The sequence below is a fragment of the Lacerta agilis genome, chromosome 7, assembly GCF_009819535.1.
Source record: "Lacerta agilis isolate rLacAgi1 chromosome 7, rLacAgi1.pri, whole genome shotgun sequence".
In the NCBI taxonomy this organism is placed as follows: Eukaryota; Metazoa; Chordata; class Lepidosauria; order Squamata; family Lacertidae; genus Lacerta; species Lacerta agilis.
The window spans coordinates 23959211-23981316 of NC_046318.1; the positions used below are offsets into that span (position 1 = coordinate 23959211).

The window sequence follows — 22106 nt, forward strand, 5'->3', positions numbered from 1 at the left end:
TTTTTCTCTTTGACATCTGGTGGGAGGGCATTCCACAGGGCAGGTGCCACTACCGAGAAGGCCATCTGCCTAGTTCCCTGTAACTTGGCTTTTCATAGTAAGGGAACCGCCAGAAGGACCTCGGCACTGGACCTGTGTCAGGGCAGAATGATGGGGGTGGAGACGCTCCTTCAGGTATACTGGAACGAAGCCATTTAGGGCTTTAAAGGTCAGCACCAACACTTTGATTTGTGTTCGGAAACGTACTGGGAGCCAATGTAGGTCTTTCAAGACCGGTGTTATGTGGTCTCGGCAGCCGCTCCCAGTCACCAGTCTAGCTGCCGCTTTCTGGATTAGTTGTAGTTTCCAGGTCACCTTCAAAGGTAGCCCCACGTAGAGCGCATTGCAGTAATCCAAGCGAGAGATAACTAGAGCATGCACCACTCTGGCGAGACAAACCGCAGGCAGGTAGGGTCTCAGCCTGCATACCAGAGCTGGTAGACTGCTGCTCTGGATACAGAATTAACCTGTGCCTCCATGGACAGCTGTGAGTCCAAAATGACTCCCAGGCTACGCACCTGGTCCTTCAGGGGCACAGTTATCCCATTCAGGACCAGGGAGTCCTCCACACCTGCCTGCCTCCTGTCCCCCAAGAACAGTACTTCTGTCTTGTCAGGATTCAACCTCAATCTGTTAGCCGCCATCCATCCTCCAACTCTGAAAGACAGAGTACAATTCTTTTTCAATTCCATGTAGGAAACACCAATTTTCCTATATACGAATTATAACTTCAGCTGTGCCACTTCAGATCAAAACACCAGAAGACGTTTGATATAAATCTTTACACAAACAGCAAACAATCCTTAGCCATTTAATCCCCGCCTCTCGATGGCTTGAGGCACCTTACAATGATAATATAAAACCATAAAACTGCAATAAAAATTATCATTAAGCACCCCCCATTAATATACTACAAAACCAACATATCTCAGCAGCAGCAGTACAAAGCTTTAATTAAAAATTTCAGCAGCCAAAGGCCTTTCTTAAAAAGAGAGGGTGCAAGCTCTCCAAAAACTAGAAAGATGAAGATAATGGCTAGTCCTCATGATGTCTACGTACTACCTCCACGATTAGAAGCCTCTGAATACCATTTCACCGTCACATCCTGTGTTGTACATAACATGGAGCAGAGCTCAATTTGCAGCTCACAAGTGGTTGAGTTCATATGGGGAGAGGCATGTATTGTAAAGGTGAAAATATATTAAAAAATTAAAGTGAGTGGGATTGTCCAGTTTAGAGTTAAAGGTGGCTCCAGAGTCCTGAAAGGATGTACGCCACTACTTTAAACCATGGTTGCTACTGGTGCATGACAAGACAGACATGGTGTTGCAGTTTGAAGGTGCCTTGTGCAAGTCAGCTGCACATCAAACCCATGCAAACTTGCAAGGGCAGATTCTGGCTGTTTTACACAAGAGTCATACATGGAGACTGCCCCTTTGGCCTCTTCCATATATGTAAAGGTAAAGGTAAAGGGACCCCTGACCAGTCGCGGATGACTCTGGGGTTGCGGCGCTCATCTCGCTTTACTGGCTGAGGGAGCCAGCGTACAGTTTCCAGATCATGTGGCCAGCATGACTAAGGCGCTTCTGGCAAACCAGAGCAGCACACGGAAACGCCATTTACCTTCCCGCCAGAGCGGTACCTATTTATCTATTTGCACTTTCATGTGCTTTCGAACTGCTAGGTTGGCAGGAGCTGGGACCGAGCAATGGGAGCTCATGCTGTCGCAGGGATTCGAACCGCCAACCTTCTGATCGGCAAGCCCTAGGCTCTGTGGTTTAGACCACAGCGCCACCCGTGTCCATTCCATATATGTAGTTCTGTTGAATAAGGTCAGACCATATTTGGAGTCCTATCCTGTGTCCAGTTCTGGGCACCACAGTTTTGACAAGCTGGAATGTGTGCAGAGGAGGGCAACCAAGATGATGAAGGGTCTGGAAACCAAGCCTTTTGAGGAGCAGTTGGGAGAGTTGGGTATGTTTAGCCTGGAAAAGAGGAGGCTGAGAGGAGATATGATAGCAATCTTCAACTATCACAAGGGCTGTCACATGGAAGAGGGAACAAGCTTATTTTCTCCTGCTCTGAAGGGTAGAACTTGAACTGATGGCTTCAAGTTACAAGAAAGAAGATTCCGACTAAACATTAGGAAAACCTTTCTGGCAGTAAGAGCTGTGCAACAGTGAAACAGACTCTCTCAGAAGGCAGGTGAACCTTCCTTGGAAGTTTTTAAGAAGAGGTTGGATGGCCATCTGTCATGGATGCTTTAGCTGAGATTCCTGCATAGGACTAGATGACCCTCAGGACCCCTCTCAACTCTACATTTCTATGACTCTAAGGAGCCCTTCCAGATGCCCTTTCTGTTGTGCATTTGTGATGATTTGTGCTCATGATACTATCAGTGCTGTTATACACAATCCCTCCTTCAATACTGTTGCACTGGCAAAAGTTTCAGGGCAAACATACTGCTTTGTCACCAATCAGTACATGACACCCTAACTTCCTTCTGAAACTTTTTAAACCACAAATGTTTCACAAGTGTGCCCTGCTTTTGCGCCCTTCCAAGTGGCAATAACGTGGCAGCACCAGGGAAGCATTTCAGAACAATGAATGAAGCAGAACGATACGTGAATCCTCCAGGAATGCAAAATTATTGCACCCGTGGCATGTTGAAGAATACACCTGCAGCAACTCAAAGCAGCAGCAGCAGCAGCAGCAGCAGCAGCAGCAGCAGCCGCCGCCATTTTGAACTAAGATGGTAGTCTCCAGGAGTGTGGTTATTGATGTAAAATATTCAAATGCAATATCGTGTTCCAGTATTCAGCTTCCGGATAACTTTAAAGTTCATTGGGTGGTGGGTGGTGGAATAGCACTGGGCAGTCCTAGCTCAAATTAAATCTATTCTAAACTCTCTCTACTGCCACTCCAAATATATATAGTTTGCCACTAGTTGCACTTCTGATTATTGATGGGCAGCAGCCTAGCAAGCCTTGCAAAGAGAGACCAGCATGTGGCCTGAAACTGTCTTCTTTGGGAATGAACTCTAATAAAGGAGTCTAAATTCTGGGATCCAATGACAACAAGGACAGGAATAAATAGGGGGCAGAAGTGCCTAAATAGAGCAGAATTCATTATGAAAGAGCCTGCCCTGTGATACAGTCCAATTTGCTCAGAAGAAATTGCATAGCAACCAAAAAATGACACTGTCTCTTGGAAAACAATTGCCGAGATGGTGGCAAAGGCACATGAATTCAATTATGAGCCTCTCTAAGCAGTGGTAAACAAATGAGCAGATTATATTTCTGTTGCAAGCTGGGCCATCGCAATTGTTGAAGCTTTTCTTTAGGTGTTCGGGTTTGCCTCTGTTTTTTTTAACAAAAAAAATGCTAGTTGGTTAAAAATAGCAACAATAAATTGATTGCATCACTGATTAGTTAACATACCGACATGGCGATGAACTATCTAATGCAATTGCATCCAGGTTGGACATGACACATTTATCATCATTCATCTCCTTGGCTCTGTTACCTATAATCGCATTACTTTTTTCTCTCTCTTTTGGAATGGAACAGAAGCTCATTACTAAATAATGAGTTATAATCCTATAGTGTGAAACAGGGTTCGTGGTGGAGGTCAACACTTTCCCAAAGGAGATGCTTCCAGCAACAATATCATCTTCAAGAAGCCGAATGTTTATTCTAGGAATTGGCCCATAAATCTCAATGGTGTACAAGAGTTCATTGGTGTAAACAGTCCTGGAGTAAGAAAAATGCTTTGGTAGAAGCTCTTGAAAAATGGTCCTTTCACAACTGGGGATGTGGATCCATTTTTGAGCTCACCATATTTGCCACATGCTTCATCAAATAAAAGTTTTTGTTTATCTCTGTGCTGCTGGTTGAGGCAGTCCTTAGTCTGCCCCACTTTCATCAGAGTCTAAGAGAGCCAGATTTCTTAACATCAAGCCATCCCTGCTGCCAGTAATGCAAGGTAGGTGAATAAAAGAAGAAGAAGAAGAAGAAGAAGAAGAAGAAGAAGAAGAAGAAGAAGAGTTTGGATTTGATATCCCGCTTTTCACTACCCGAAGGAGTCTCAAAGCGGCTAACATTCTCCTTTCCCTTCCTCCCCCACAACAAACACTCTGTGAGGTGAGTGGGGCTGAGAGACTTCAGAGAAGTGTGACTAGCCCAAGGTCACCCAGCAGCTGCATGTGGAGGAGTGGGGACGCGAACCTGGTTCCCCAGATTACGAGTCTACCGCTCTTAACCACTACACCACACTGGCTGTACCAAAACTATTGCCACCAGGGGTTTATAATGCTCTCCCAGTGGGACGTGAGTGGTGCTGTGGTCTAAACCACTGAGCCTCTTGGGCTTGCTGATCAGAAGGTCGGTGGTTGGAATCCCCATGATGTCCCAGCTCCTGCCAACCTAGCAGTTCAAAAACACACCAGAACAAATAGATAAATAGGTACCACTGCAGTGGGAAAGTAAACGGCATTTCTGTGTGCTCTGGTTTCCGTCACGATGTTCTGTTGCGCCAGAAGTGGTTTAGCGACATGACCCAGAAAGCTGTCTGTGGGCAAACGCCAGTTCCCTCAGTCTGAAAGCGAGATGAGCGCTGCAACCCCATGTCGTCTTTGACTGGACTTAACCGTCCACGGGTCCTTTACCTTTCTTTCTTATAATGCTCTCCTCTTGCTACACAAAGAACTTCATTTTGATCACATTAGTGTAAGAAGGACTTTTCATTTCAAGCAATGAACGATCCATCATAACGACATCAATATCTGGCAGTGCCCAGTATTGAGATGGCAGGTGCCCTTTTCATTCCTTGATGCAGCCACAACTTCTCCTGGTTATTCCTCCCCATATTCCATTGACTATCTATCAGAACTCTGCAGCATTGGCCAAACTCCAAGGATGATAACCATAAGAAATTATACCCAAAATATAATTCCACACATTATGCAGTACCATGCCTGAGTTTGTCTCCGAGTGTACCCTTAGCAGGTATAGCAATCCCCCGGCAATAGGAAGCACTAAGATTTGACCTTCGTCATTGTTAGATTGTTACCTGGTCAAGGCTGTCTGGCCCACTAAAATGTTCTGCCCATGGGGACTTACAGAAACTAATGGATGTTGGGCATATAGAGGAGATACCAGCAGCAAATATGTTGATGCTTCAGTGGCATTTTGGAATGAATGATCGACTGGAGCAAGGAACAGTGACAACCCCTGCTCATCCGCTTTCCCTGCTGCCATCTCAAATGACCTTAGCCACCCAGTATGGAGAGGAGATAAGAACTCACTTGGGGCATAAGGCAAATCTGCCCATGTATGTCAAGAGCCCGTTTTGAAGCCTAGGAGGTGACAGCAATGATGGTAAAGGGGAAAACATTCTTCTCTGCCACAATTGTATCTGTAGGGTTGTGTTCCAGAGGCTGTTCCAAGTAATTTTCAGTTTTCCACTGAAAATGGGCATTTGCTGGTGCGTGAGACATCAGTTGCTTATTGAGATAACTTTTGGAAATGGTGAAGTTGTTCAGATCCAGTCTGATTTGTTTGTGACAGAGCGTAGACCAGAACAGTCAGAAGCAGCCACTTTTTGCAACCACTAGGATCGCTTCATCCTAGGTGCTTTCTCTCCAGAATGCTGACTGGTTGACTAGGGTTGTGAAGGCTAGTTAAGGCCAACTGAGAGGAGCTTGAGACTTGCCGGTTAAAATAGCGAACATCTCACTTTGGAAAGGGACCCACCTGACAAAACCATTCCTGGACTTGTTTCAGGTCTTCACTTTTGAGGAAACACAGAATAGGGAGAACGATTAATAAAATACCTGGATAACACGTCACTTCTGGGTCCATTTCAGTCTGACTTCCACCTTTAGCAACTTTCACAGATTACTTACGTCTGGAAGTTGACAAGGCATTCTCCCTTCTCAATGATTTTGGATGTCTCGGTGGCAGCAGTTCACTAAATTTTGTTGGCCTGGCTTGAACAGCTTGCGGGGATGTCAAATCTAACTGTCGAGTGATTCCTTTCCCCCCAGAATGAACTCAGTGGTCATCACTGGTGATCCCAGCTCAGCCCTCTGGCAGTTGACTTATTGTGTCCCACATGGTTTGATATTTATCACTGATGCCTTTTAACATCTATCATCCATAGGAAGCTGCTGACAAAAATAATCCAGAGCTTTGCTGGTGGGTGTCATAAATTAGACAATACGCTTTCCCTCGAGTTCCATATTTCATTAATGAAGCATCCAATACCAGTTTTCTCAGTATTAAACCACTGTCTTGAGGCTGTGGTTGAATAGATGAGCTCTTAAAACAGGATGAAATTGAATCTGGACGTGGTGGAAATACTGCTGGTAGGAAATCCTAACACCGAGAAGGGTTGGCAGAATGCTACCTGCAATTGGCCAGTAGGTCACAGGGCTACTTGAGGTCAATCCTCCCCTTGCCTTATCCAGCCAGATGACCCACTCTTACAACATCTGCCTTTCCAGCCCCTTCGCCTGTCTCCACCACTGAAAATTAAGGCTACCTACTCCTCTCCCGTCTCCTATTGGCTTGAAAGAAGCACCAGTGGGAAGAAAGAGGAATACAAAGATTGAGGCAAGAGTAAGACAGCTGCCTCTGCGTCCTGATTTGGCTCTTCTGTTTGTTCACTCCAGGTAAGAGGGTACCCATTCGGCCCAGCAGCAGAAGGGGAAGAGAGAGAGGGAGCTGTGTGTTTGTGAATGAGAAGAATGAGTGAGAGCAAAGAGCACATGTGCTCTGATTCAAACCACATCTGCAAATGGAGAGGGGAAATGTCCATTGGGGGTGTGGTTTGCATTCAAATGGTTGGAATGCACCTGCATCTGCTAATGGACTTTAAAGAGGCCCACCAACGAGCTAAATCAAAAAATCACAGAATTGTAGAGTTGGAGGGGACCCTGACGATCATCTAGTCCAATTTCCAGCAATACAGGCATATGCAGCTGTCCCATATGGCGACTGAACCTGCAACCTTGGCATTATCAACACCATGCTCTAACCAACTGAGCAGGATGGATACTGGCATAATGAAGTTGTCGCCTGATGTGATAATAACATCAAGTGAGTGACAGGTGAGGAATCCCCCCCCTTTAAAAAAAAGGTGTGCACACACAAACCGATACCTCAGGTTTCTGGAACTTTTGGAGGGTGGGAAGTAGTCTTTGAGGGGACAGGACACACAGTGTCAATAATCTCATCAAGCACTGCTCACTAGGGTGGATGCAAAGCATCATGCTAGATTTGGGAAGCATAAAACTGTAAGCACTCATATGTGGATCAAAGCGTACAGAAGCACATATGGAAGAATCAACGTATATTATCCACCTGCCTGTCCTATCCTTATGCATCAGATGTCCACCTGTCAAAAAAGGTGTCTGAAAATATCTACAGAGAAAAAGGTAAAGGTAAAGGGACCCCTTACCATCAGGTCCAGTCGTGTCCGACTCTGGGGTTGCGGTGCTCATCTCGCTATATAGGCCGAGGGAGCCGGCGTACAGCTTCCGGGTCATGTGGCCAGCATGACAAAGCCGCCTCTGGTGAACCAGAGCAGTACACGGAAACGCTGTTTACCTTCCCGCTGGAGCGGTACCTATTTACCTACTTGCACTTTGATGTGCTTTCGAACTGCTAGGTGGGCAGGAGCTGGAACCAAGCAACGGGAGCTCACCCCGTGGCAGGGATTCAAACCGCCGACCTTCTGATCAGCAAGCCCAAACTCTGTGGTTTAACCCACAGAGCCACTTGGGTCCCACATCTACAGAGAACATTGGTGCAAATGCTTAGGATTCAGATGCAGGTCAGGCTTTGCGAGTCCTTACGTGTGGAGTAATTCAGTTAAACATAGCAGGTTGCCTCCCAAACAATTGCAGTAAGAATTTCAGCCTAATACCCCAGGGTTTTAAAAAAAATAATGCACCAGTGTATCTGCCTGAAGCCTGAGAGAGCAAGGTTCCAGTAATGTCACACAACACCACTGTGGTCTGTGGTATCACCCTGGCCCAGCAGACACTACCCCACCTTCAATCTTAAGTGTTCATTTGCTGGCGCACAAGATCTTAGGACAGCAGCATGAGTGACAGAACTTCCAACATGCCCATTAAAAAAAACCCCAAAAAACTCACCTGGCCATAATTCCAACTTCTGGATCTTATACTATTAGGATCTCCATAGAAAATAACCCCAAGGTCATTCAGGACATACTCTTGCCTTTGCTTTTCATCATCCAGAAACACAGCATCCTCTGCAACAAAACGTTGTGCGTGAAAGCTTGTCAATACAGTTGTTTTGCTTATAATAGATGCCAGCATTTAGTACTGCAGAATGATATGACACTAATGAAAAGGCTGGGTTTTTTTGTTTTTGTTTTTTTGTTTTTGTTCATCAAGCAGAGCAATAGGATATCCTTCCTTCCTTGCACAATTCCTTGTAATTGGGAGCCAGGTATTCTTCAACTTAAAAGGAGAAAAGGGGAGGGGGGAGGAAGGCAAATCTGCACTGCTTTGAGCAGGATCTGTAAAGCGTGATTAAAATGTCACCTCTCATCAAGCATTTTATGATTTTGCATTGCTAAGTTGAGAAGTCCAGAGTGCCATGATGCAATTAGGCATCTGCATAGCGGATCAAAGAACAATTTTGAAACTTCTTAATCAGTGACAGAGAGCTAGTCAATGTCAAAAGATTTAAAGGGAAAACCCTGCCCTGGAGTTGAAAGATGCTGGAGGAGGCTGAGGGTGTGGTCCACTGATCTATGTAAATAACAGCACAGGGACGGGGAACTTCAGACTAAGAGTCACATCCCCTTCAAAGGTAGGCGCATGCTAGTGCTGGGCGGGGCCAGAGGCAAAAGTGGGTGGAGCAACAGCTGTAAAGGTTACCTTTGTACAGTAGGCTGCTGTCAAGGTTTTCCCAAGAGTTGCTCATGAGTAACGACAGAGCCTTCAGTTGCTAAGACTATTTATTGTGCATTACTATTTACATTGTAGAGCTAGTTCAAAACATGACCGCTCAGTCACTTGCAGAATCCGGAAGTGCCCCTCTCCGGTTTCCCGCCCAACACCAAAGTCTCGGCACCCTGAAACGACGTCTGCGGTGCCTCCTGACCCCCGACGCTGTGCTGGCGCTGGAAGCGGCAGTTCTCCCTCAGATCCTCTCTGTCTGGCGGTGCTGGGTCTTTGCCCAGAGTCTCCAAGCCTCTGCAGCTCCTCCTCCCTTGGAGAGAGCTCAGGTGAGAGACTAGAAGAGGAGGAGGAGTCCGTCGACAGAAGCGGCTGGGGTTCCCTGTAACGTAGAGAGCCCTCCTCTCGCGAAAAGCTATTCTCCCTGTCCTCCTCCCGAGGAGGACTTCTTTCCTTGCCCTCCTCCTGAGCAGGACCTCCAACCAGCCCTTCCTCTCGAGTAGTCCTCCTGTCCCCCTCTTCCTCTCGAGTAGTCCTCCTGTCCCCCTCTTCCTCGAGAGGAGGATCTCTCTCCCCTCGCTCCTCACAAGGAATACCTTTGCCCCGGCTCTCCTCCCGAGTAGGACCTCCCCTCGCCCTCTCCTCGCAAGGAGCCGGGCAATCCCTGACATCCGTTCTCTACACACATTGCTCTCTACCCTCCACACCTATCTAAGACACACCTTCCAGTCAGGCAAAAACACCCAATGAAATTGTGAAACAAGGTCAGTGAGGCGTGTGGCTTGGGGAGAAGGGGTGTGGCTTGGGTTGCATCCTGAGAGGGCCCCAGGCCTGAGGTTCCCTTTCCCCGTAATGGAACCTGACTTGACGTGATGACTAAGGGTTGATTCCAGGAGAGTAGGCAAGGAAGTTTTATGGTTGTGGCAACAAATGGGAATGAGACTGCACACCACCACCCCCCACCAACCCCAGCCCCTATTATTTCAGGGGGGAGGAGAGGCAAGCTATCCCTCCTCTCATCCCAACACATTTTCCTGCTGCTGTGTGATTTTTGCCTGCAGACAATAGCAGCGAAATCTAATTGAGTAAGAAGCTCAAAGCCTCAGTTTGCTTAATCAAATAAGTCTGTTTCTGATCTGTGTCAGTTTCACATGTGCTTATTCATAAGGCCATTCTGCCCCATCTCCAGATTAATCTGCAATTTGGGGTGGCAGGGGGACGGAACCTGCACAGAAATGTTATTGAAACACGTATTTTTATTATGTGTTTGAACTCTTTGCATTTCTAAAGCACGTTATTGTAAAAGATATATTTTAAATGCATTCTGGTCCATTTCCCCCCCCCCCCGAGCTGAAAAATGCATTGCAAAATTCAAGAAAGCGTGAAAACAGAAGTATAAGATACATTCTGATCCACAGGTTAGTAAAGGTTAGGAACCTAGAAAGCACCCAAGCGATCTGATTTGCAGCAGCTCTCCAGGTTATAGATAGGGGGACAATCCCAGCCCTACCTGGAGAAATTGGGGATTGAACCTAGAATCCTCTGCATGCAAAGTAAATGCTTTGCTGCCGAGCCACGGCACTTCCCCAGTTTGCCACGGAATTCACAGAAACCAAGTTCCTCAAGCATCCCTATGGACAGCTCCGTCTTCTCTTTTGAAATGGAGGCTTCCTTCTAGCTGCTGAGGGGGGTGGATGGTAAGAATCTGTTTCAAGCCTCAGGCTCTTTTTGATTTGCATGGCTGCAATAGAGCTGTCAGCAGCGAAGGGCTCCGTTTCAAGCAGGTTGTTGAAGTTCTCCCAGCCAGCAGATCTAAGTTCCCCGGTGCACTGTCTCTGTTCAGACATCATGTAGATTGTCACGGAGAAAGCTGCTTTTCTACATACCCTCCTCCCAACTGAGAGCCAGTGTGGTGTAGTGGTTAAGAGCGGTAGACTTGTAATCTGGTGAACCGGGTTCGCGTCTCCACTCCTCCACATGCAGCTGCTGGGTGACCTTGGGCTAGCCACACTTCTCTGAAGTCTCTCAGCCCCACTCACCTCACAGAGTGTTTGTTGTGGGGGAGGAAGGGAAAGGAGAATGTTAGCCGCTTTGAGACTCCTTCAGGTAGTGAAAAGCAGGATATCAAATCCAAACTCTTCTTCTTCTTCTTCTTCTTCTTCTTCTTCTTCTTCTTCTTACCCTGAAGTGAAGCGCCGATCAACAACTACACCAGACTGTGGCACAAGCAGCATGCCACTGCTTGCAAGATATAATAAAAGGCTGTGTGAATATACCCTGAGAGGCAAGAACTCAAATTCGCAAATTCGCAAATTCGCAAACCTTTTATTGGCATACGGACAAGAAAGGTTCAGTACAATAAAATGACTCAGCAAAACCTGTATCTAACATTTAAGTTAATGTTGGATAATATTCACAAATCCTCTGCAGAAACCTGGCTACTATCACCATCCTCTCTGCATCCCGAGTAAACAAACTTTACATTCGTCTGAACGCCGTTCCCTGCTAACTGCTTAATGAAGAGCCAGTCCACATATCTGGTATGGTGGTAAATTCAGCAGACAGCAGAGGCCGAGTGAGCTGGGAAGGTCTGTGGGCAAATACATTATTTGCTCAATATCCACGATCCTTCTACTGCTGTGGCGCATTTTTTGTTTAGTCCATATTTCTCTTGTACTCAAGAAATATTAGAGGTTTTCAATCAAGTTTGCTTTTCATTGCTAACCCCTGCTTCACAAATATTTGTGAAATGAGGTAGAGATTAATGAATTTCCCTTCCTTTGTCAAAGGTACTCAGTTTTTCAGTATTCAGTGAAGTGTGGTTGAAAGGGACCGAGACTGAGAGAGACAGGTCTTTGAATTCTCTCCAAGAAGGGAAGACTGCTCCAGAAAACATGGCCTTTGATTTTTTGACAGCTATTACAGCAACTGAGGTTGGGTTGAGCACGAAATCCAGAAATCTGACTGCAAGCTCCCTACAGGTAGCTGCTGCGCACTGATGGAGCCCTGCTACTGATGATGGGGAACTATTTCATGGATCTAATTATACATGGCCTTATCAAATGAAACCCTATGCATGGAAGGGATGATCCCTACTACCAAGCTATAGTCCGTTCCCCATAATGACCTGTGCAAAGTCATCCAAGTGATTTTCATGTCTCTAGATCTACCAAATGGATGCATATGGATGCTAACAAGAAGAGATCCTTCCATGCATTTCTTAAATCGGTGGAATTTTTTATAGGATTGTGTGTGAGAGAGTTAGCCTATCTGAGTGCTAGTATGATCCATTTGACACATTACAGGCTCAACGGACAGCCTTTTCCTCAATCTATAAAATGTAGGAAAATATCAACCCAACTGCACAGTGGTGTCTGTGAGGCACACCAGATAATTAATGTGTGATACAAAGGGATAAATAATTTTGGGTTCTACTCACATTTCTTTCTTTTTAAAAACAACACAACCTTATCAAATGTTAAACCAGCCTGTTGGTGGATTCTGGTAAGTCATGTGTGTGTTGGCTTATTGAGAAACAAATTATAGCCAAAGACAAAAGGCTAAAATCTAACTACAATCTTCATGACGAACATTCCTCCCCTTGTCATATGTGTCTAAACCACTGAGCCTCTTGGGCTTGCTGATCAGGAGGTTGGCAGTTCGAATCTGCGCAATGGGGTGAGCTCCAATTGCTTTGCCCCAGCTCCTTCCAACCTAGCAGTTCAAAAGCACGTCAGTGCAAGTAGATAAATAGGTACCGCTGTGGCGGAAAGGTAAATGGTGTTTCCGTGAGCTCTGGTTTCCATCACGGTGTTCTGTTGCACCAGAAGTGGTTTAGCCACATGACCCAGAAAGCTGTCTGTGGGCAAATGCTGGCTCCCTCAGCCTGAAAGCGAGATGAGTGCCTCACCCCATAGTCGCCTTTGACTGGACTTAACTATCCAGGGGGCCTTTACCTTTTACCTATGTGCTCTTTTAGTAATATGAATAGTGGATTAAGGCTGGGTTGAATAGGAAGCTGCCTTATATTGCACATCTAGCCCAGCATTGCCGGCACTGACTGGCAGCAGCTTTCCAGGGTTTCAGGCAGGTAACATTCCCAGCCCTACCAGGAGATGCCAGGGGATGTATCTGGAACCCTCTTGGCTTCTCGCAGCGAGGGAACCGCCAGAAGGCCCTTGGCGCTGGACAAACTACAGTCATTGAGGTAGGGTTGTTGCTCATGCTATTGGATACCAAATATGCTGATAGGACAATCCTCCTCCCCATGTATCTACACCCTGCACATGCCTTACCTGCACACCAGGGGTTGAACAGGATGTACGTATCTGTTTCTGGGTTTCTCCTTGTCCTGAGAATACCAATCGGAGTCAAGACGGCGACATACATGCGGAATTTCCCCACAATGCAGTCAGCAGCTGACATGATATTCAGGCCAACAGTACTTCCATCCCTGTGAGTGATCTTAGCACCCCATTTGCCACTTTCCAGCTCTTGAACCAAAGGGACGATGATATATGTGCCTTTGCTTTGTTGTGGATATCGCCCTGCGGAGATGGGAAGAGAAGAGGTAGAAATATGGTTCTGCGTATGAGTGCAGCGGATGAATCGTTGTCTTACATTTTGATGGTGCAGCAAAATCTGGGCTGGGAACTGCCCAATGGAAGTCAGTAAGTAGGATTACAGATTTACTGCTTCTTCTTTTTTTTACTGTCTGCATAATTTAGCTTTCTTGTCAACGTTTTTATCTTTAACATCTGCTTGCTCCTTAAAACCAACTTGCAGCCATGCAGAAGTTTGTATTGTTTACATAAAACAGGCACAAAAGAACCCAAGATTTGGAAGTCACAAAAATACCCTGCAAACGAATTCCTTCATCGAGTACACTGAAGGATCTTCTAACCACCAACATCCTTGCAGGTCTCCCTATATTAGAGTGTAGAACTTATGGCCCTCCACCTAATTTCATGTGAGGAGGGAAGCCTGGAGAGAGAGAGAGAGAGACTTGGGGGCGGGGTTTTGCTGCACCTGGGCAGCCGCGGCGGCTCCTCTCTGCCATTCTGCGTCGTTCCTCCACGGTCGTGGATCCTGTCCAATGCCCTGTTGGTGGCTAGGGGCCATGGCACGACCTCCGGTGACTTCAGGGGGTGGAGCTTCCAGTTGTATCTTGCATCAACAGGCTCCACCTCATGGGCGGTTAACCCTTGAGTGACTCCACGCTCCGCGGGGGGAGTCAACTATAGTCTGTTCAACCCAATGCCTAAGCCAATACCACTCACACGCTGTAACCAATAAAGTTGTGGCCTTTTACCTCCATTTTACCAAAATTTACGTGTCATTGTGTTTTATTCCTGACATGCGGGAGTAGGGTCCTCGAATCACAAATGGAAAGAGAGGGAAAACCCCCTGCAAACAATCAGTTGAGGGCTTTGGCAAGGACATAGGCAGTGGGGAACAGGTGGGAGCCAAAATGGATTGGCAAAATCCCTCTGTAAGCAATCAGTTCAGACTTTTGACAAGAGTGATGTGTCCCTCCTCTGGCAGCCTGCTAGGTGGGGAGAGAAAAGGGGCATTAGAAAGAGCCTGGCAGATCCATACCATACATTTAAAGCATATCCAATGCACATTTAAAGCACATGACTGATACCAAAGAATCTTGGGAACAATTGTTTGTTAAGGGTGCTAGGTCATGTAACTATGTGATGGGAAACAACAGCTCCTTCTGAGGGAGAGGTCATGTGCTTTAAATGTGTGTTGTATGTGCTTTAAAAGCACGGTGAGAAGGGGGTGTCAAAATGAGAGAGAGGAAGAGAGGGGGGGAAAGGTGTGGATCTGACCAATGTTTTGCTCTGGCGTTTCACCCACCCACAGAAAGGTTCCAGGCCTCAATATTAAATTCTACAAATGTTAGGATTTGCTACCAATGGGCACTATCTGAAAATAGCCAGCGAAGTGGGCTTTTCCCTAATATTAGCTGCAAACATCACCCGCCCATATAAATTGAGCAGGTGGACATGTTGTCCTCCCATGATTACCAACTTGTAAATCAAGGGTGGAGGACCTGTGGTATTCCAGATGTTGATGGACACTAGCTCCAATCAGTCCCAGGCAGCCCGGCCAATGGCAGCAGTGTAGTTCGCTGCTCAGGTGCCCTGCACTTGGGGGCAGGATGAACTAGGTGCAGGGATTATGGCCAGGGATTATGGGAGTTGTAGTCCAGCAACATTTGAAGAGTCAAAAGTCTATCATCATTGGAATATGCTGAGCTACATGGACCTAACTTGGTATAATGCAGGTTCCTATACCCCAGAACTGTCCCAACTCAGCATATTCCTGTGGAGCAGGAACTGCTGTGCTCAGGAAAGGTGCACAGAGCAAAGACAGGGATATGTTCCTGGTTTAGCAGGAGATATAATTGCAGAAGCACATTTTTGGGACCTGAACTTTGGCACTGAACATGGTGTATCTAGAGATTAGATTCAGCCCCTATAAAGCCCTGGATTTATCTCTATTGACATGGTGCTTCTACTTTAATCTCCTGTGCAATTCTAGTTTATATTTTGGTTCCTGTGGCCTTGGTTAACACAACTCAGGAAACCTTCCATCTAATATTTGGGCCATATGGCAGAAGAAAGAGGTCTTCAAAAGAAGCAACACAAGAAAGAAAAGCCAAATCAATAGCACATTTGGGAAGATATAGCAAAGGACGCTTTAAAGGGGGGCTTCAAAGGGAATCAGGTGGACAGGGAGATGCTAAAGAGGCAACCAAGATGAGAGGCTGGTGGCAGCTAACAATGGGATCAGCAAGTTGAATGCCAACTCGTTCTTTGAATGGTGGCTGGGCCTGACCTTTCCTCTCTCTACAGTAGGGGCTCAGCTTCAGCTCTGCTCTACAGTATAATGGCAAGCCAAGCCCAGAAGAAAACCCAACTACTAAAGAAAGTGAAATGCCAAGAGAAAAATCAGCTTGCTGAACCTGCATATTTGGAAGGGAGGAGGAGGAGGAGGAGGAGGCCTCTCTAATGTCCTCCTTTTGTGGGTGAGGAATGTATCTGATTTCTCTTTCATAGTTCATATTTTTAACTTATTGACTTGTAGGAAGCATGCATGCATGCATACATACAGGGACAGCAGACATCAATATGAGATGTAGCACTGCTATGTGGTCTAGGGATAATCAGCATGGCCTCCTCCACCCGCTTCTGGACTACAACTCCCATCAGTCCCACCTAGCACAGCCAGTGATCAGGGATGATGGGAACTGTAGTCCCAGGAAAAAACACCTCTGCCTGTTTTGTACTGTTGCCCTGCATCATAGAGCTGTAGAGTTGGAAAGGTCCCAAGGCTCATCTAGTCCAACCACCTGCAGTGGAGGACCTGATGCCACACCTCTCCTTTCTTCAGGTCTCACCTGTCTCATGAAGACTTTGGCTCAACCTCCTAATCCCTCACCTTCTTGCTGCAGCAAAGACTGTAACAAGGCCTAAACACTTGTAATTGGATAACACCTTATTTTCTGTGCTTGCTCCTGTCTCCTTCCCCTCCCCTTCCACTATTTCCTCCGGTCAAATTTGAGATTACTGGAAACTCCTTGGGGTGGACAACTCTCCTCATGCACTCTGCAAGACGCCATGCACCCTAATGGCGTTGAGCAAATAGACATATAAATATCTGGTAGTTGAGGATTGTGGGAACAATTTAAAACTGCAAAGTGCCTGCTCAGTATTCAGTGCCACAAAAATGATACAGATTTAAAGCAGAAGCATGTCTGAAAAGTTTGTTTATGCAGCTTGTTATCACAGCCCCTTTTGGTTGCTTTAATCTTTGACATTTATATTTAGAAACGGGGTAATTTGAAGCCGAATCAAGCTGAACGTAAAAAAAAAAGAGCCTTGCATAATTAGGGCTTCTTGATTCAAGCTTTTCATCATCATTTGTTCATTGATCTTTAGGCTACTATTTGCATCCAGTGAATTCTGAACTCAAACTACATATGTAGATCAAGATAATAGTTTTGTGCACATTTATTCACTTAAAATATTTCTAACACGGCCTTCCTCAAAAAACCAATACCTTGTTGGGATACAACATAATAAAGTACGCAATTTAAAACAGTAATTTCTGTATCTCAGTAATCTACTATCACAGATAAAACCCCATTAAACAAGCAACAACCTTTAAAACCATAGATTTACTCCATCCTTCCAGCATTGATGGCCATCTAACACATAGAGTATCTTAATATTACACATTCCTAAACACATTTTCTTCTAAAAGAGGGATGCATTTTGGTGCACTGGGCTGAGAAATATTTCACCAAATCTGGAGAAGCGCAAAATCAAAAGGACAATTGTTTTCCTATTAATGTAGAAGCCTGGAAGGTGTGAATTGGTTCGGTTTGCTTTACAACACAAACTGGACAAAATTCTCTTCCATCCCTAGTTTCCATCAAGATTTTTATATCTATCCTAGCTTTTGAACCAGATGGATCTCCAAGGCACCTTGCATAAATACAATTCGAACAACACTGGTGCTACTTTGGAACCTGTTCAACACAAAGCATGATCACATCGTGTAACAGAACAACCCTTCTACTGCAACTGTTAATGAATCCTAGAGTTGGAAAGAACCTTGGAAGTATTCCGGGCCACCTCCCCGGCTTGAGGCAGAAAATCCAGAGCCATCCCATCCCACAGAGATGGCTGCTCAGAGACCTCCAACAAAGACCCCCACAATCCCTAGGTAATTGCCTCCAATCTTATCATCAACACGTTTCTCCTCATGTTTCACCAGAATCTACTTGCCTTCAACTGAAGGCCATTAGATCTAGTCCTCCTGTCCTCTGGGGGCAGCAGAGACAAGTCTTTATCCTTGATCATGGGCTGGATGAGAGCCAACAAATTGAAGCTCAATCCAGATAAGACTGAGGCACTGTTAGTTGGCGGTTCCCTAGCCCAGGTGGCTGGGAGGTTGCCTGCTCTTGAAGGGGTTACACTCCTTCTGAAGGAGAGAGTACATGGCTTGGGGATACTTCTGGATGCTTTGCTGTCGCTTGAGGCTCAAGTGGCCTCAGTGGCTCAGAGTGCCTTCCATCAGCTTTGGCTGGTGGCCCAGCTGCACCCCTATCTAAACAGGGATAGCCTAACTTCTGTCATCTAAACAAAATAAAATAAAATAAATTCCTTCCAGTAGCACCTTAGAGACCAACTAAGTTTGTTCTTGGTATGAGCTTTTGTGGTGCATGCCAAGAACAAACTTAGTTGGTCTCTGAGGTGTTACTGAAAGGAATTTATTTTATTTTGTTTTGTTTTGACTATGACAGACCAACACGGCTACCTACCTGTTTCTGTCATCTAGTTAGGCTAGATTGATGCAATGTGTTCTATGTAGGACTGTCTCTGAAGGTGGTTCAGAAACTTCAGCTGGTGCGGAATTCAGGAGTCAGATTGATCACCAAAACAAGATGGCTTGAGCATTTTACACCAATCCTGACCTAACTGCACTGACTGCTGATTAGCTTCTGGGCCCAATTCAGAGTGCCGGTTTTGACCTATAACGCTTTAAACGGCTTAGGACCGCAATACCTCAAGGACCGCATCTCTCCATATGAACCTACCTGGACCCTGAGATCATCTTCTGAGGCCTTTCTTTGTGTGACTCCACCACGAGAGGTTTGGAGGGTGGCAACACGAGAAAGGGCCTTTTCTGCAGGGGCTCCCCATTTGTTGAATGCTCTCCCCAGGGAGGCTTGCCTGGCACCTTCATTATACACCTTTAGGTGCCAGGCAAAATCATTCCTCTTCAACCAGGCCTTTGGCTGGTTAACATTCTATATCCTTTTTAATGTGTTTGTGGGAGTGGAAGGAGGAGGGGCGTTGTTGGTTTGTGGCTTTTGTTGTTGCCATTGTCTTTATTATGCATTTTGCGTTTTTATCTTGTATTCTTACATTGCGAACTGCCCTGAGTTCTACGGATGAAGGACAGTATTTATTGAATGAATGAATGAATGAATGAATGAATGGAATAATCCCTGCCTGAGCATTGGTACAACAGATTACTCACTTCCTGAACAGGGCAAATACACACACATTTCTTACATCCCTGCTGGTGAAGCTTGCGGGCTTAATGCAGCAGTACCAAAAACAAAAAACCCTTCAGAACCTATGAAGAAAAGGGATAGTGGTGCTGCTACCATCTGCAGGCAACAAGGTTTCGATTACATCATCCTCAATCTCATCCAGCTCAAATCCAGCCTTTGTGCACCGCAAGCTCAGCAACCAGGGTGCCTGGCTCCACGCAACCAGCAGAGGGAGCCGCAAGCCTCAAAACAACAGCTGTAAACTGGCTTCCTGGTTGCTGCTTCCCTTTCCAGATATTCCTCTCCATCCCTTCAAGCAGTATTTTTGAATGCAGAAGGTGTTCACCCCGCCCGCCCCCCGCCCCCAGCCACCACCACAGATCAGATAGATAACTAGGATAGGGCTCTCTCCCTCTCTTTATTTAATTACTGTATTTATTTGACCCTTCATCCATATCACTGGCTTCCAGGCACGTCCAGGAAATATAATAATTGTGACAGGGTTATAAATAGCCAAGACTGCTTTCTCAGATGGGAGGCAGGGGTAGGACATCCCTATTTCCATCAGAGAAATGTTGGAAGGTATGGAGTTATCTAACCCCCGAGCCATCTGAAGGCAGCCCCGTATAGAGAAGGGTGTTTTTAAAAATGTTTTATTGTGTTTTATATATATGTTGGAAGCTGCCCAGAGTGGCTGGGGCAATGCAGTCAGATTAGTAGGGTATAAATTGTGAAATTGTTGTTGTTGTTGTTGTTGTTGTTGTTGTTGTTGCACATCCCTGTTTTCATCAGATAAATGTTGGAGGGTATGTTACGAGGAGGACAAGAGTAGGGGGTATCGCCAAAATTCACTTTGAATATTATTTATTATTATTTATTTATTCAACTTATACACTGCCTTAAACCCGGGGGTCTAAGGGCCACACTCTGAAAGGGTTTTGGATGTCATTAAGATCAACCCAAGGCCTGGTTAAAAAGGAACGTTTTTGCCTGGCGCCTAAAGGTATATAATGAAGGTGCCAGGCGAACTTCCCTGGGGAGGGCATTCCATAAACGGGGAGCCACTGCAGAGAAGGTCAGTTCTCATGTTGCCACCCTCGGGTGGTGAATACTATGAATACAGGGGTGGAGAACCTCTGACCCATGGGGCATGCTGGGCCTCCGTATTGGACCTAATAGGCCATTACTGCCAAGCCACACCCACTTGCCAAGCACCTAACATCAAAGATGACGTCCAGTGTCGGAAGGTAAAAAGTCAGCTGGGCTGGGTCAAAAGGGTTCTCTGAAGCACCATTTATCAGCTGGCCGGCACAGCACAATGCTTTTTGCAACCTTCTTAATCTCAGGGTCTTGGGTTTGAGTCCCATGTTGGGCAAAAGATTCCAGCACTGCAGGGGTTTGGACTAGATGATCCTCATGGTCCCAAATCTAGGATTCTATGATTCCTTGCAAAGAGCCCTTCATGACGCTCTGAAGTCAAGGCAACCAGCTGATGGTTGGTTCTTCAGATTTGTGGAGGGCTTTCTGCGAGGTGCTTTGAAGTCCCGACAAAAGTGCCATGTCAGCTGATGTCAGGTGCTTGACACGTGGGCCACCCACTCACTTGTGAAATGTGGCCCACGGGGGCAGAGGGTGGGTAAGGGAGATAAGGATCTGGCCCGCCAGTCAGGTCCAGTTCCATATCCTCCAACATTTCTCTGATGAAAATAAAGACGTCCTATTCCTTCATCATCTCCATCACCATCATTTTATTATTTATATCCTGCCAATCTGACTGGGTTGCCCTAGCCGCTCTGGGCAGCTTCCAAGATATATAAAAACATAATGAAATATTAAACATTAAAAAACTTCCATGTACAGAGCTGCCTTCAGATGTCTTCTAAAGGTTGTATAGTTACTTATCTCCTTGGCTTATGGGGTCGCATAACTCCATACCCTTCAACATTTCTCTGAAGAAAATTAGGACATCCTAAGGAAAAAGCGGGACATTCAGGGATCAAATCAGAAACCAGGACAGCTTCTGTAAATCTGGGATTGTCCCTGGAAAACAGGAACACTTTTTTGGGGGGGTCCTGCAGTTTCCCACCCTTCTCTTAAGAGAAAAGGCCCAGTTAATTCCACAAATAAAACCAGAGAAGTAAACCAAAGTATACACAATGCCTGTAGCAGCTGTACCTGTAAGTCTCAGCTGTGGGGCAACAGGTGATAGGTTGAAGACCAGAGACTGTTCCTCCCCTAGCACAATCACAGCTCTCTCTATTTTGTCAAAGTGTACAGAAATCGCTGTCACAATTGCTCTGAACCATGGTGTCAAACAGCTGTTAGTATTTGCTCTCCAGAGGCAGAGCTAGTTGCTCCGGCACCCAGAGCAGCGCACATGCTATGCACCCGGGGGCAGGGCGAGCGTCCCAGGGGGGTGGCACGGCGATGTCACCCCCCCTCAAGGATGACACCCGGGGTGAACCGCCCCCACCGCACTCCCTTCCTCTGCCAGTGGTGCTCTCCAGATGTTTTGAACCAGAAGTCCCTTCAGCCCCAGCCAGCACACATCTTATTCATTATGACAATTTTTTTAAAAGAAAAAAAAGGGCTTTTCACATTGTGCCATTTGCAGCTAAGTCTGTTGCATGGCTAATTAATCAAATGCCAAGTTTCTGTTAAATGAAAAGAAGAAGAAGAAGAAGAAGAAGAAGAAGAAGAAGAAGAAGAAGAGACTCATTAATTCAATAACGGTCTTCGTGACTTGACCATGCACCACATTGTTCTCATACTCTGCAAAAGACTCCACCCTTTGAAGAAGCTGTTATTTATTACTGTCGAATCATTGTTTCCTAAAATTTGTGAGCCACACACTCTCACTCAAAAAAAGAGGAAAAAAGTTGCATGCCAGCTGCTAAGCTAGAAACGACAAATATGTGACCACTGTGTGCAATTCTGATACTCATCCTGATCCAGCAAGTGTAATTATCCCACGTGCATTTCCCCATCACTTTCCATATCACAGGAAGTCCCAACTGTTGGGGGAAGTGGATTTGTTGTGCAAAACCTCCCAAT

General features: G+C 45.9%; 1 protein-coding gene across 1 annotated transcript in view; it reads right to left on the bottom strand.

Moving 5' to 3' along the window:
• F13A1 (coagulation factor XIII A chain) overlaps positions 1 to 22106 on the bottom strand; it is an 80336-nt gene that overhangs the window by 33706 nt on the left and 24524 nt on the right. The window contains exons 4-5 of the mRNA XM_033154513.1: positions 13270 to 13521; positions 8201 to 8319 (exon numbers count right to left, since the gene is read on the bottom strand). Of these exons, the coding sequence (XP_033010404.1) occupies positions 8201 to 8319; positions 13270 to 13521 (371 nt within the window). The remainder of the gene's footprint in view (positions 1 to 8200; positions 8320 to 13269; positions 13522 to 22106) is intronic.